This window comes from Perognathus longimembris, chromosome 24 (assembly GCF_023159225.1).
Source record: "Perognathus longimembris pacificus isolate PPM17 chromosome 24, ASM2315922v1, whole genome shotgun sequence".
In the NCBI taxonomy this organism is placed as follows: Eukaryota; Metazoa; Chordata; class Mammalia; order Rodentia; family Heteromyidae; genus Perognathus; species Perognathus longimembris.
The window spans coordinates 16,942,000-16,956,467 of record NC_063184.1 but is presented as its reverse complement, the minus strand read 5'-3'; the positions used below and the strand labels follow the sequence as shown (position 1 = coordinate 16,956,467).

The 14,468-nt window shown below is 39.1% G+C and overlaps 1 protein-coding gene across 2 annotated transcripts in view; it reads right to left on the bottom strand.

Moving 5' to 3' along the window:
- Cenpe (centromere protein E) overlaps positions 1-14,468 on the bottom strand; it is a 60,079-nt gene that overhangs the window by 1,055 nt on the left and 44,556 nt on the right. The window contains exons 40-48 of one of the 2 annotated variants that reach the window (XM_048333597.1): positions 13,255-13,473; positions 11,039-11,236; positions 9,543-9,746; positions 7,236-7,454; positions 6,207-6,392; positions 5,515-5,627; positions 4,282-4,379; positions 2,803-2,986; positions 1,380-1,666 (exon numbers count right to left, since the gene is read on the bottom strand). In XM_048333597.1, coding sequence (XP_048189554.1) covers positions 1,380-1,666; positions 2,803-2,986; positions 4,282-4,379; positions 5,515-5,627; positions 6,207-6,392; positions 7,236-7,454; positions 9,543-9,746; positions 11,039-11,236; positions 13,255-13,473 — 1,708 coding nt within the window. The remainder of the gene's footprint in view (positions 1-1,379; positions 1,667-2,802; positions 2,987-4,281; positions 4,380-5,514; positions 5,628-6,206; positions 6,393-7,235; positions 7,455-9,542; positions 9,747-11,038; positions 11,237-13,254; positions 13,474-14,468) is intronic. The other variant, XM_048333598.1, reaches the window with a different exon arrangement.

The window sequence follows — 14,468 nt, the reverse complement described above, 5'->3', positions numbered from 1 at the left end:
CACACACACACACACACACACACACACACGCGCGCGCGCGCGCGTAATTCCCTTACTAAAGAAACTAGTTCTTCACCGTGTCATGAAGAGAACTGTTAGGAAAACTGTAGTATACATAAAGCCAAGAAGTGAGCAAGTTTTATCTAGATTACATTAATGTGAGAGAATTAAACATGAATTAAGTTTGATTTCTGACTAGTCTATTTTTTAGGAAAAAAAATGGTGTGCTATGCCAGACAAACATAGTAATCCCCTGTTATCCAAGGTTTACTCTCCTCAGTTTCAGTTACCGTGGACAACTACAGTCCAAATGTATTTACTAGAAACTCCAAGAAATAAAAATTAACGAGTTTTAAATGGTGTCACCATGAATAGTGATGGAATCTTACTCTGTCCTGCCCTGGACACGCGTCACAGCTTGGTCCATTGTACTCACACTGGACGTGCGCATTAGCAGCATCTCAGCATCCAAATGGCCATCCAGCACTGCAGTGCTTGTGTTGAGGCAACCATGTCTTACTTACCGTGTCTTACTTAGTAACGGCACCACGGCCGTAAGAGCAGGCATGTTGGCCACTTGGATGTGCCAAAGAGATGCCATGAACTGCTCCTTTCACATGGAAAAGGTCAAACTGATTGGAAGTAAGTATGCATAGGAAAAAAAAATAGTACATAGAGAATCCTGTACTATCCAGGATTTCAGGCATCCTTGCAGGCCTTGGGACGAAAGCCCACGGTTAAAGGTGGGCTACCGCAGTATGTACTGTAGTGAATATGCAAGTTATCTTCAAGAACTTTTTGAAGTACAGATTTGCATGGGTGGGAGAAGAGTTAGGTACATGGATTTTTTTTTTTTTTTGCCAGTCCTGGGGCTTGAACTCAGGGCCCGAGCACTGTCCCTGGCTTCTTTTGGCTCAAGGCTAGCACTCTACCACTTGAGCCACAGTGTCACTTCTGGCCTTTTTTGTTTATGTGGTGCTAAGGAATCGAACCCAGGGCTTCATGAATCCAAGGCAAGCACTCGACCATTAGGCCATATTCCCAGCCCACATGGGACTTTTTAAATTGTATAAATGAACTGTGCCTTGTCCTGTGAGCAGATAGAGGAAGACTTTGAGAGATTTTAAGCTGGGCTAAAGGAAGATATTGAATTATAAAATTTGAAAATGTTACCCACTGTAAAAGGTAACCATTTAACAATAGGAGCAAGTTTTTATGACACTGAAGGTTTAAGCGCCAGAACATAAGATTCACATGGGGTGAAACCTGACAGCTCTTCAGTCCTGCTCCTAGGAAGAGCTGACTCTTTGGTATCAAATATTTAAGAGAAGTACCAGTTGCTAACCTCGTATTTCCAAGTAACCTGTACAATCACACACCTGGGCAAAGGCCTAAGCTGGAGTTATCAAAATAGCGAACTGGATGCGGTGCTGGAAAAGACTTGGACCGATTATCGAAGAACCACGATTTTGGTGAGTCTTTTGGCATAGTGTCTTGCACTTGCAGCTCCTTGCAATGAGATGACGTGTTCTGCCTCCTCTTCGAGTGTGGTCCCCTCACTTTAGGGGACTCTGAAGAGCTCTCACATGGTACTTCTTGCTGAGCCTCTCTCTTGGGGGTTATTTCCTTCCTAGTTTTGACCTCGCTGGAAAGATGATGATTACTGCTTCAGGGTAGAGGAAAAAGGATATTATTAGACTGCTCAATCCTTAAATGTAGTCACATAAAAATATGTTTTTTAAAAAAAGCTTTCCTAAGATATACAGAACACGAAACATGCCACTTCCTCACATTACATTTTAATTTCAATGTAATGCCTTCTGGTTGTGCTATTTTTATAGTTCAGAAAGTGAGATGGGTCTATTTAAATGGAATAACTTAAAATGCTGCGGACGTGAAATTGTGACACTGGATTTTCAGGTGAACTTTCATTATCCAGAATAGTTTATGTATTGATACTTTGCTGCAACAACTTAATTGAGTCTCTTATGAACCTTTACAAAGTGTATTATACTTCTTCATCGAGCTTAATTTCTAATCACTTTCCAGGTGTACCGTATTTTATTGTTTCGTTATTACTCTTGCCCAACTCCCATGTAAGGTCAGCCTTCTTTTTCATAGCCTAGCTTTCTCTCGTCTGTCTTCCTCCCTCCCCTGCCTCTTTCTGAGATAGTCTCACTAAACAGTCCAGGCTGGCCTCGAACGTTTGATCCTCTTCCTTCGACCATGTGAGTACTAGGATGATAGGTACAAGTCTGTATGCCTGGCTTTTTGATTTTGTAAAGAACTATTTATTTGAAAATTGTTTACTGCCTGGTTTTCTTTTCTTACATTGTTTTCAGATACTCTAGTCCTCCATGGTGTAAGAAGCCACATAAGTAAATTTGTTACATTTGTTTATAAAGTAAATAGGCTACAGCTAATGGACCGAGGAGTTAGCTGTCCACTGAGTAAGAGCCTCATTGCCAGTGCACCTGGACTTGTGGTTTATCTCACTTGCGCTCCCAAAAGTCTCTATTTCCTGGTTAATAACTCCATTAAAAAATAGGTCAGCTAATAAACAGCAAATATCTGGAGTGGTGTTCTCATATTATTAGTCTTTTTAAAAAGACACTTATCACATGACCTCTAAAAATGGCTTGCCCCACAATAGCGATGAATTTCCAGGCCCACAAAGTACGTCCATACAACCCCACCCTCAGAAGCAGCCACAAGCCCAGCACTGGAACAGGAGGGGCAGCACTGGGCTGGGGGAGGGGAGGGGTACACAGCACCTGTACAAGGCGAGGGGGCAGGTCTTACCTTAACAGCTCTCTGTTTTGCTTTGTCAGCTGCTCATTTTGCTGCTTTAGCTTAGAAATTTCCTTTTCTAGTCTTATATATTCGCTTTTCAAAATAAGAGCTTTGGTGCTTTGTACAATGCCGCTGCCGCCTCCACAGGTCAATGGTTTACTTGGGAGCTGAAAGTGACTGTGTTCTGATACCACTGTGGGAGGCAAATGCACTCATGAGAACCTCATTACTTCCAAGCCTCCAAGGTCAAAATAAGAGCCACACTTTTCCTCTAGTATTATTCCTGATTTGAACTCAGGGCCTTGAACTCTCCATGAAAATGTTCACTCAGGGTTAACACTCAACCACTTGAACCAGGTCTCCGGTTCCAGCTTTTTGCTGGTTAATTAGAGCTCATAGTCTTGAAGAATTGGCTTTAACCCTTGATTCTCAGATCTTAGCCTCTGTGGTAGCTGGGAATACAGGGGTAAGTAATACAAGGTGTAGTTAATGCTCGGCTTCTCCAAGCATCTTTGGAATGTGCCTTAACCAATTCCATTAGCCTATCTGGTTCACAACCTTTCACCCTGTCCACAACAATAGCAGTCACCCCAGGGAGAGCAATCTGGGTGGTCTCTGCTCCACAGCCCAGCTTCTACAGTGCACATGTGAGTTCCAAGTACTCAATATACACCTCTGAATGAGGGGAAGGCACGCGTTACTAAGTACTCTTGCATGAATGTGATGTAAGAGACTATGTTCTGCAAACTGCAGGCAAAACTGCATAAAAATGTGAGTTGTTAGTGGAATAATGCATTGGGTCAACCACACCAGCAGTTCATGAGAGAGGGGTCGGATTCAGGTACAATACTTATAAATCTGAAATGCTCAGATATCAAGAAGGTTTTGAGCAAAGATGATACAAGTGGGAAACTTAGGACTTTATCTTGGGTGGCTAGAATAGTGCCGCCAAACACTACTCAGTAATCTCGAGGACTGCATATGCTGAAATTAGACTATGAAAAATTAAAACTGCATCTAAATAATTCTCAAAGACTTTTCTAAGCAATTATCAACACATTTTCAGTTGTAAGAGCAGATAGGTTGATAAATTATAAGGTTTATGTACTATGCTCCAATTACCTTGACTAGTTACATACTGTTAAATCCTATTAAAAGATGTGTTTGATTTCTATTGGGGAAGGGCAGTTCTACCTTGATAGTGAAATCATTCATCTACACTAGCAAAGGTATCTCAGTAATCTGCAAGGATCTGATAACGCAGAAAATAAAATTCATGGTTTAAAAAGAATTTACAGTGGATAAGCAGGTAAAGTTACAGCAAACTTAAAAGAGATGTCAAAAGAAAAATACTGCAATGTATTCATTTTAAATGTGGTAGTTCAATTAAGTTTAGCTTAAAATGTCACATACCATTGGAGTTTTCAGTCTACAGGCATGCTGAAGCAAAATGGGAAGGATCTGAAAATTTCTTCATTTTCTACTTACTTGAAGTATTCTGGTCCTGTTGATTTCTCCTAAGGTTTTCTCTCAACACCCTTATTACTTCTTTCTGATAGTCCACAGTGGCTTTGGTAGAATGAATTCTAATAAGAACAATAACAACAATCATAGTAACAATATGTAAAAGTCTAGTAACCAGTTTTATAGAGGAGCAAATAGAACTGTGGTGAAGAATTTTTCAGCACATTATACTGACATAATTCCCATAAGCAGCAATAGATGAGCTTTTATAGCAGTGGATGGTCTTTATAGCTATAACCCCATCCAGGTGGAAGATTCTGTTCATTTGTGGGGGGGGATAGTCTAGTTTCCTCAATATTGAAAAACCAATTCTTTGAAAAGTTCTGGAAGCTCAACAGCTATTAAGTGAATACTGAACACAATTATATCTGGAGGCACTATAAAACAAGCCATTGGGCTGTTACCATGTAGAATTACCAGAGCATGAAAAAGAAAAGCTTTTTTTCCTTCTATAATGTCAGTAAGGCAAACCTTGATGTTAGCAAACTGAGGTCCAAGGTGAAAAAGCCCCAGGTCAAATTCCATACATTTTATAAATTGTTACATTTCAAGCATTAATCTGCAATGTCAAATTATAAGTTTTTTTTTGCTTTTATTAATAACTATGAGAATATCTGTTGACTCCATTTTCTAAGTAAAAATGTCCTTTACAATTAAGAATCCAATAGTGTCAATTTCAATAAAACATAAGTTCTTAGTCTAGAGCAGAATCATCTTTTTTTTTTTTTAAAGCTAAGTAGCCCAGTCTAGCCTTGAACTCATGATCTTTTAGATCAGTATCCTGAGTGCTGGGATTACAGGTGTGCATTATTATGTCCAGTAAGAAAGCATAATCCTTACAGAAACACAATAGGAAAAAAACATAAAGAGAACTAAAAGAATCCTCAAACTGCTAAATGAATATATACTCGATTGTTCTCCCCCACTTAGACACAGAAGTGTCCTAACGTTCACTTATAAGCATGGAAGGCTATTTTTCCATTGCTTTATATGGCTGAGGATGCGCTGAAAGACAGGGAGTTAATTGATCAAAACTGTGCTTAACTTGCATATACAAAGAGAATTTAATAATTTAAAATCTGCTGTTGTGTATATATACAACAAGCAGCATTTTCATAGATCACTTGGTTATTTATGTAATTTAGGAAGCAGACAGTTAAGCCAGTTAGTATGTGTTCAGTGAAGGCAAAGACTTACTCCTTCTCAAATTCCTTGGTGGTTTTCATTTTCTCAAGGTCAACCTCTACCAGCCTCATTTTGAGATCTTCAATTTCTTCTTTATAGGGCTGAGCACCTAGAGCAACTTTGTCCTGGTTTTGTAGAGAGAAGGAACATAGACAAAAATTACCTTCAAGTTCATCAGTTTAAAAAAAAAAGAGACTCAATGAAAGACTGTAAAAACAGTTAAAATTTTTTTGAAATGTAAAAAAGGACTTTCCACGTATGAAGAATATTAATGAGTTAAAAAATTCCTTTTTCTAGCATAGTAAAAAATGATTGACATTGGATATGAAAAATATTTTGTATTTCCTCTAAGTTGCTTGCTTTTTTGTGAGCCTGAATAAATAAACTTCAAATATGACAGGCAACAGGAAGTTTTGGTGAGAAAGGGGACAGAACCAAATAATTTTTCAAATTCAACGTAATTCTTTTTTTTTTTTTTTTTTTTTTTTTGCCAGTCCTAGGACTTGGACTCAGGGCCTGAGCACTGTTCTTGGCTTCTTTGTGCTCAAGGCTAGCACTCTACCACTTGAGCCACAGTGCCCACTTCCAGCTTTTTCTGTGCATGTGGTACTGAGGAATCGAACCCAGGGCTTCATGCATGCTAGATGAGCACTCTACCACTAAGCCATTTTCCCAGCCCCTAAATTCAACGTATTTCTATTTACCTGAAGCGTATGGATTGTTTCTTTGTGTTTTTCAAGGCATTTGTTTGATTCATCAACTCTGGCCTGAAGCTGTGCTATCATGTCATTGGTCATTTCTAGTTCTTTCTGCATCTTTATGATCTTGTTTTCCTTCTGGATAGCACTTTCTTTAGCTTCACAGAGGGAAGCTTCCAGCTCCTGAATTTTCTGTGAGAGAAAACAAAAACTCCTTAGAACTACCCTAACGGCAGAATCACTGTGTATAGATTTGAGAAAAAGATGATCACATTTGGGTATTGCTAATTTTTTCCAGGCTATAATAACAAAGGAAAAGGAAACATGATATTTCTCTTATTTAGAACATGACTTTTAGACTAAGAAATGCTAACATTTTATATTTTTATCAAGCTATGCAAATGGTACAATGGTTATGTGACTTCTTGGTTAGTGCTCAGCATTATTAAATAGGCATTCCAATATTAAATTAATGCTTTTAAAAAGGGCACTTATTCACTGACCTTTTTCTTTTCTTTTTTAAAATGAGTAATCATTTATTGAGTGTCGTTAATATAGCCTACTGGAAATATAAGACATGCCCTTCAGAGAGAAATTAACTGAATCTGCATGGAACCCATTAAGTAGAGCTTGTAAAGCAGCGTATGCACACACACACACACACACACACACATACAATGTATCTCTTCATCTATGTATGAATGTATTTATGTATGTATGCATGCATAGAACTGAAGAAAGAACTCAGGGCTTTGTGCTTGCATGTGCTTTACCATTGAATTGTGCCAAGTGTTTTGCTTCAATTCATTTTTCCAATAGGGCCTAATGCTTTTTCCTGAGCTGGCCTTGGAATTGAGGCCTGAGTAGCTTAGATTATAGGCTCACACATGGTTCCTAGCCTTTTATTTTTATTAATTAGTTTGGAGATTGAAAGTGAAAATACATGTTAAAAACTCAAATACATGTGATGAGAGGTGATCAGGAACTCCAGCAAGGAGCTTTGCCCTGAAGCTGACTATGCCAGGACTCACATACCTCTGTGGCTAGCTGCACAGCTCTCGCTGTACCATGAGGATTTGCACTGTCTTGGGTGGGAGGGGTAACGTGGGCTGCAGGCACCTGGAAGACTGTCAACATTTGGTAGTCGTTAAGTAGTTTTTGACTTTTCTCTCTCACTGATTCCAGGTCATGCTCCCATTCTTTGCATCTGGCTGCACTTCGTTCTTCAAACTCTGATAATTCATTTATTGTGGCCTGTTGAACAGCAAAACACCTTTACGATCTAAAGTAGTTTACCGGAGTGTGATACAGACTATGGCTGACAAGGAATGTTAACTGATCCTAATAGCACAGCAGACCTAGTACTATGAGCTATTTTCCATACCTTAATGTTTATAGGGAATATAACTCACTGATGATTGGTAACCAATCTGGAATCATCACAGAGAATCATCATCAAGGCTATCTTTTACATTGAAGGCTACTAATTCTGAAATCACTCATGGCCACTTACACTTCCTAATTCCCATGGAATACATATCCTGTCGGCATCACAAATACCTACAACAAATACCTACAACACAGTCTCTTGTGGAAGACAGTTTATCAGCGTCTTACAAAAATGAGCATCCTTCCCCAGAGGACCAGCCCCTGCAGTCCATGGGATTTCTCAAAACGAGCTGAAACGTTTGTTTGAAGAAAGACTGCACATGTGTGCTTAGAGCAGCTGTATTCCTGTCCAGACTTGGTAGTCAAAATATGTCATTTTATCATGTGTACTACTAGACAAATGGGTCCGTTCACATAATGCAACAGCTTTGAAAAGGAGCTATCAGGCCAGGAAAAGACAGAGGAAAGTAAAATGCATATTACTAAATGAGAGAAAATAATGTGGAGAAACTATCCAGTGTTACTACAACATGTAACATTCTAGAAAAGGCAGTGATGCCATAGAAAGAATAAAAGCCAACAGCTCCCAGGGGTGAGTAGGGAAGCAGGGTTGAGAGGCACCCTCGGAATGTTCTCAGGCAGTAAAACGATTCCTTGTGATCTTGGAATGAAGTCATTATGTGTTATCTAACATGGAATATGCAACACCAAGTGCAAACGCTTGTGTCAAGTGTGGACTCTGGCGATCATGAGGTGTTAATTCAGGTTTACTTTGTCAAAATGGGTCACTTGTGCTGAGTGTATATGATAAGAGAAGATTGTGTTTGTGGAGATGAGGTACCTGACAGTTTGCTGTATTTTCTGCTCACTTTTACTAAGAAACTAAAATTACTCTTAAAAAAAAACTTCCTCCCTCCCTCCCTACCGAGCTATACTGGCTGAGGTTGAACCTAGGGCTTCACACACATTAGGCCAGTGTTTTACCACCTGAACTGTGGCCTTAGAGATAATTCTCCCTAGAGATAACTCTCCTACTTCAGCCTCCAGAGTAGCTGGGATTATAGCAGTGTGGCCCCATGCCCTGTTTATCTATTTATTCTGACTGTATTAGTTTACCTGTTCAGGCTGGCCCGGAAACCACTATGGAGTCAAGGCTAACTTCGAACTCTTGATCTCCCTGTCTCAGACTCCTAAGTGCTGGGACTACAAAGGTGCATCATCATTCTCAGCAAGATTAAATTATATTAACACAGAACCTCTACATTTCTGCACCTCAAATTCAGGATCAACATGAGCTGAAATGTACAAGAGGCCTTACTAAAAATGTAGCTGGTGAGGCTATATTAAATATAGCTTGACAACAATTGCTGCTCTTAGCCCTGAAATAAAGTCATATCTCATTCTGTCTGAGGACTACTTGGGGAAAAGATCAATTCCTTGAGAAGCAGTGAGAAGAAGGCAAAGGTGAGAACCATAAGTCAAGTGGAAACTCAGTATCACATATCAAGAATTTAACTTTTTTTCCGGGGTGGGGGGTGGGGGGAGAGAGGCAGGACAGGGTTTGAACTCAAGGTTTCATGCTTTCTAGGCAGGTGGCATACTACTTAAGCCACACCCCCTGGTTCTCCCTCAGCTTTTGTGCTCAAAGTTAGCATTACCACTTGAGCCACAACTCCATTTCTGGCTTTTTGGTAGCTAATTGGAGATAAGAATCTCACAGACACTACTGCCTAGGATGGCTTTGAACTGTAACACTCAGATCTCAGCCTTCTGAGCACTTAGGACTATGGGTGTGAATCACCAGCACCTGGCCCAAACCAATTTTTCTTAAAGGCATATACAAATAAATTAAACAGACTTAAAAATTACCTCATTTTAAGCCTGTCAGGAATGAAGTAGAAAAACTAAAGCAAATAACAGGAAAAATGAAGCAGGATCATAAAAGTTACTTACATTTATCTTGTTATTATAAAAGTTATTCCCTTGACAAATGCTGGTGTTTTCTTCCTGGATGCCACATTTAAGCTTCTGCATATCAAACGCAGTTTTTGAACACTCTTCCAAAAACTGAGTCATTTCTTTCCTGTTACTTAGCACCTGTTGCAATTCTGTCTTCATGCTGGTGAAGTCATTTTCTGAGAAATCTTTGAGAATTTCCTGTGTGAAAACCAAAAGTTAAAATTGATTGAACATTAGGTAAGATGTTATATAACTTATATGAAAAGCAAAAATATCATTATAGACATGGAATATATGAAAATCACATTGGAATCTTATTCTTAATATTTTCAAGTATGTCAGGCACCAATGGCTCACAACTGTAATACAAGCTACTTGGGAGGCTGAGATTGGTAGGATTGCCATTTGAGGCCAGCCTAGGTATATATACAAGAGACCACTTTTCAACCAGCAGCTAGGCACAGTGGTGTGTATCTGATATTCTAGCTGCTGGAAAGGGCTAAGATTGGGAGAACTGTAGTTCGAGGCCAGCCCAGACAGAAAAGTTTGAGAGATCTCATCTCAATGGAAAGAAGCTGTACATGGTGGCACATACCTAGCATTCCAGTGATAACAGGAAGCTTAAAATAGGCAGAGTATAGTCTGAGCATGGGTCTAGGCAAAAAGTAAGACTGTCTCAAAAATAGCCAGTACAAAAAAAGGGCTGGGGGTGGGGCTTTCCTGGTAGAGCTCTTGTCTAGAAATTAAAAGAAAATGAAGTTAAGAAGTATAATTCTGGGCTGGGGATATGGCCTAGTGGCAAGAGTGCTTGCCTCCTATACATGAAGCCCTGGGTTCAATTCCCCAGCACCACGTATACAGAAAACGTCCAGAAGCGGCGCTGTGGCTCAAGTGGCAGAGTGCTAGCCTTGAGCAAAAAAAGAAGCCAGGGACAGTGCTCAGGCCCTGAGTCCAAGCCCCAGGACTGGCCAAAAAAAAAAAAAAAAAAAAAGTATAATTCTACTTTAGTCTTATATTGGATTAGAGATAGAGGCAAACCTTCAAACTCTGCCTGTTGGGATGAAAGTCGATCAGAATGACAACCCTGTGAGTAGTTATCACACAGTGAAGTCTCCCAGATGCTGCTTTTTTGTGCATAGGGCAGGTCTTACTTGTGCACTAGGAGCTGGGTGCCAGCCATACAATGCTGCTGACTAGACACCTACAGCAATAAGGTTTTTGACTTCCAGTCATAGAATGAGTGGAAGATCCTTGCACAGATGTAAGACCTTACAGAAAGCATCTGGAAAGCCATTAGTTCCTACTTGGAAGTGTTTTCCCTGTGTCTATGGAGTTCTGAAAGGAGGCTAAATCTTTATGTCTGATCAGCTGTTATTCTGAAGATCATTTTAAATTTCTGGTCCATAAATATGATTTTAAACACATGAAAAGGGACCTTTTTAACTTGATAAGAAGGCTTAACTGGACTCAAATCCTAAAATAAATTATACCTCAATGTGTTGATCCATGTTCTGGTTTAATTTTTGGAGCTTTAATTCTTGGGATGGCACGTCAGAATTCAGTTGGAGGTTCTGTATTTTTTCTTGCAATTCACTTTGCTTTTCCATTTCATTGACATAATCCATTTCAAATCTATTGATGGAATCATGCTGTTCTTCCTTTACTTTTGCAACATGGCTTAACACATACTTATAGAAGCAAGCAAACAAATAAATAGTAAAGTGAATTTTTTTTTAATTGCATTTAGAAGACATTAACTCCCTGAAACTGTGAGGTAGGAAAATCATTTATTATTTATCTCTTCTGGAACATGAAGAAGAAACTAGCTACTCATCATCCTTTAATTTTTCCTCTTTGTATCTTAAGAGAGTTAACTTGCAGAAGCTACTTCTGAATTTCCATTGTTCTGATTTCCTGGCTTAGATATCTAGATCTTTCTCTCTCTCCCTCCCTCCATCTAGCCATCCATCCATCTCAATATACATACTGTCTCATTGTTAGTGAAATTGCCAATCACCTAGATTTTCCAGTTAAGACATTTGAGATCTATTTTCAATATGCTCTTCTGCCCACCTTGGATACCAGTAGCTTTGAGAATTTCTTGTCAAACATACTTTGATGTCTGGCTTAAAGTAATGATATTAATGCCATATGTTCCATAAGCCTCAAGAATAAATGCTGGATATCTGATTGCCAGGATTTTGGGAAGGGTTATCAAGATCTCAAGAATAACCTATCAAGGCAAGGCAGCAACTGCTTCTTAATTCCTTAACTTCTACCACTCATTAGCCCTTACAATATGACCTCTTCCATGATCACTACTTAAGTAAAATTGCTCTAACAATGGCCAAGGATTCCATTATCCTGAACTAAGGAGTCATCACTATTCTATGTTGTAATGCTCAGAAGTATTTGCTGCTCTGAGTGTCTTTGTAATGGATACACTCTCCTACATATACTTGAGTGATAACACTTTTGCTTGGTTCTTTTCTCTATGTTTGCATTTTTTTTTTTAGTATGGAACTCACTACTATGTCTCAGACATTCATCTTTTCCAGAGTTCTCATCCTAATGCTGTTCTTCTTCTCCTATGCATTCTATATGACCTCACACACATATGCTGTATTTACTACCAGTTACCCTATGAACCCAAATCTTTGTCTTCATTTTCTCTTGTCAAATCTCAACTCACACGAAGTGAGACAGACCCAGACACAGATTTTATGGTTTCCCTCATTGGTAATAATTAGTATGTGTCTAGGATAGTCCTAGCATAGGACCACAATAGCTCAATAGCTATGTACATATGATCATATAAGATGATGCTGTAACGTGAACTCTAAGATATTGTTATTTTTAATGTACTCTGTGAAGTTATTTCTTTTTTCTTTCATTTTGCTTCCCTATGGCTTATCCTGTATTTGATTTTGGCACCCTGGGTATTGCATATACGTATCTGAATTAGGGAAGAGAAGGGGAACATCAAAATGGCAAGATAAAGGATAGAAGCCAACCAATGGAATAGTGATACTCACAAGACAATATGTTGGAAATTAACTGTACAACTCAGGGGAGGGTTGGGGAGGAGGGAAGGTTGGAGAAAAATAAAGGAGGAGGTAACAAGTTTGACAAAAAATGTACTCACTACCTTACGTATGTATCTGTAACCCCTCTGTACATCACCTTGACAATAAAATGAAATTAAAAAAAAATCTCAACTTACTACAGCTGAATGCCAATTTGGTTTCTCTTCAAGAACCATCTGTTATAAAGAATTGTACACATGATTTCTCTGGCTACACCCACCCTTCTTCCTCTTCCTTCTTTCTTTACTTCAATTAGTATCACTATCCACAGACTTGGCTGGGCATAAATCCTGGGATCCCAGCCAAATGTTTACTATTGTTTCATTTCCTGTGATTTCTTATATATGGTATGCCATATAGCCCATACATATCCCTAACACTGACTTTAGTACCTAAAAAGTTTACACAGTGTCTCATCTTAATGCTGAGCTCAGGTTTCATTGGATGAGAAAGTACTAAGTGCATGGAGAATGCTGTACATACTATCCATAGATGCACACACTCTTCTATTTGGTATTAAGTATGCCAAACAGTATATATGTCAACTCCCAAAGCAGGACTTAAACACTTGCAAATTTGTAGGTGAAATTTCACAAGGACATAACTGAAGAGGGTGATACCTTAAGTTTCTTTAAGATTCGGTGGAATTCCATGGAACATCTCTGGTTTGCAGAAAGAAGTTTTTGAATCTCTCTGGTTTGTGGGTGTGCACGTGAGAGGTTTGCTTTTACTCGGACTGAAAGCTCCTTTTGGGTCTCAATTTCCTTCTCCAAGTCAAGAGACAATCTGTCCAAGCACTCATAATCATTACCCATCTCTGAGTATCTCTTTAGAAGCTCCTAAAGGAAATAACGATGCATGCAATTTAACACCAAGTAGCTCTAATACTAGAATTGTAACACAAATAATGCCTTAATGCGTTTAATTTAAAGGTACTAAAAGGTGTTTCAAAAGCAAAAACAAAACACATTATTTGTTTTAGATCACAGAAATGATATGCACTCATTGTGGAAAACCATGTTCACTATTATTGTGATGTATTTTCTGTTAAATGGTGTTTTGGGGGAAGGGAAGCATTAGGGTTTTAAACTCAGGGCCCAGTGCTTGCAAGGCAGGTGCTCAAGTGCTGAGCCATGCCTCCAGCTCAGTCTTCTGAACTGGTTATTTTGAGAAAAGGTCTCATTTTATGTCGAGGATCCACTCTTGGATTGTGAGCTGCCTATTTTGTTTCCTATTATAGCTAAATGACAGATACATGCTACTATGCCCAATTTATTCTATTGACATGGGGTCTCTCACACTTTATTTTTTTTTGCCTACTTACCTTGGAACTGGGATCTTCCCAATTTTAGCCTCTCATGTAGGGTCCAGCTAGTTGAAGAGATGGGTTTTGGGTGTAATGTCTAGGTTGGACTTGAACTATGATACTGCTGATCTGTCTCCCACACAGGTAGGATTATAGGTGTGAGCCACTGAACAAGCAATGGCAAAGTGAAAATCCTGAGTGAACTCAATGTAGTATGTATTGTAGCTAAAAGCTATAGTGAGACAGAGCATACAAAACAAGTGACTAAGGTTCATATTGCCCAGTTAGCAGTGTGGTATCCTTATTTCATACATCACTAGCACCAGCCAAAAATCTGCGGATCCTTTCCCAGAGTTCAGGTTCTCCATCTGTCTTCTTTTTTTGGTTTTTGTTTTTCTTTTGCCAGTCCCAAAGTTGAACTCAGGGCCTGGGTACTGTCCCTGAGCTTCTTTTGCTTAAGGCTAGTGCTCTACTACTTGAGCCACAGGAACCATTTACAACTTTTTCTGAATAGTTTATTGGACATAA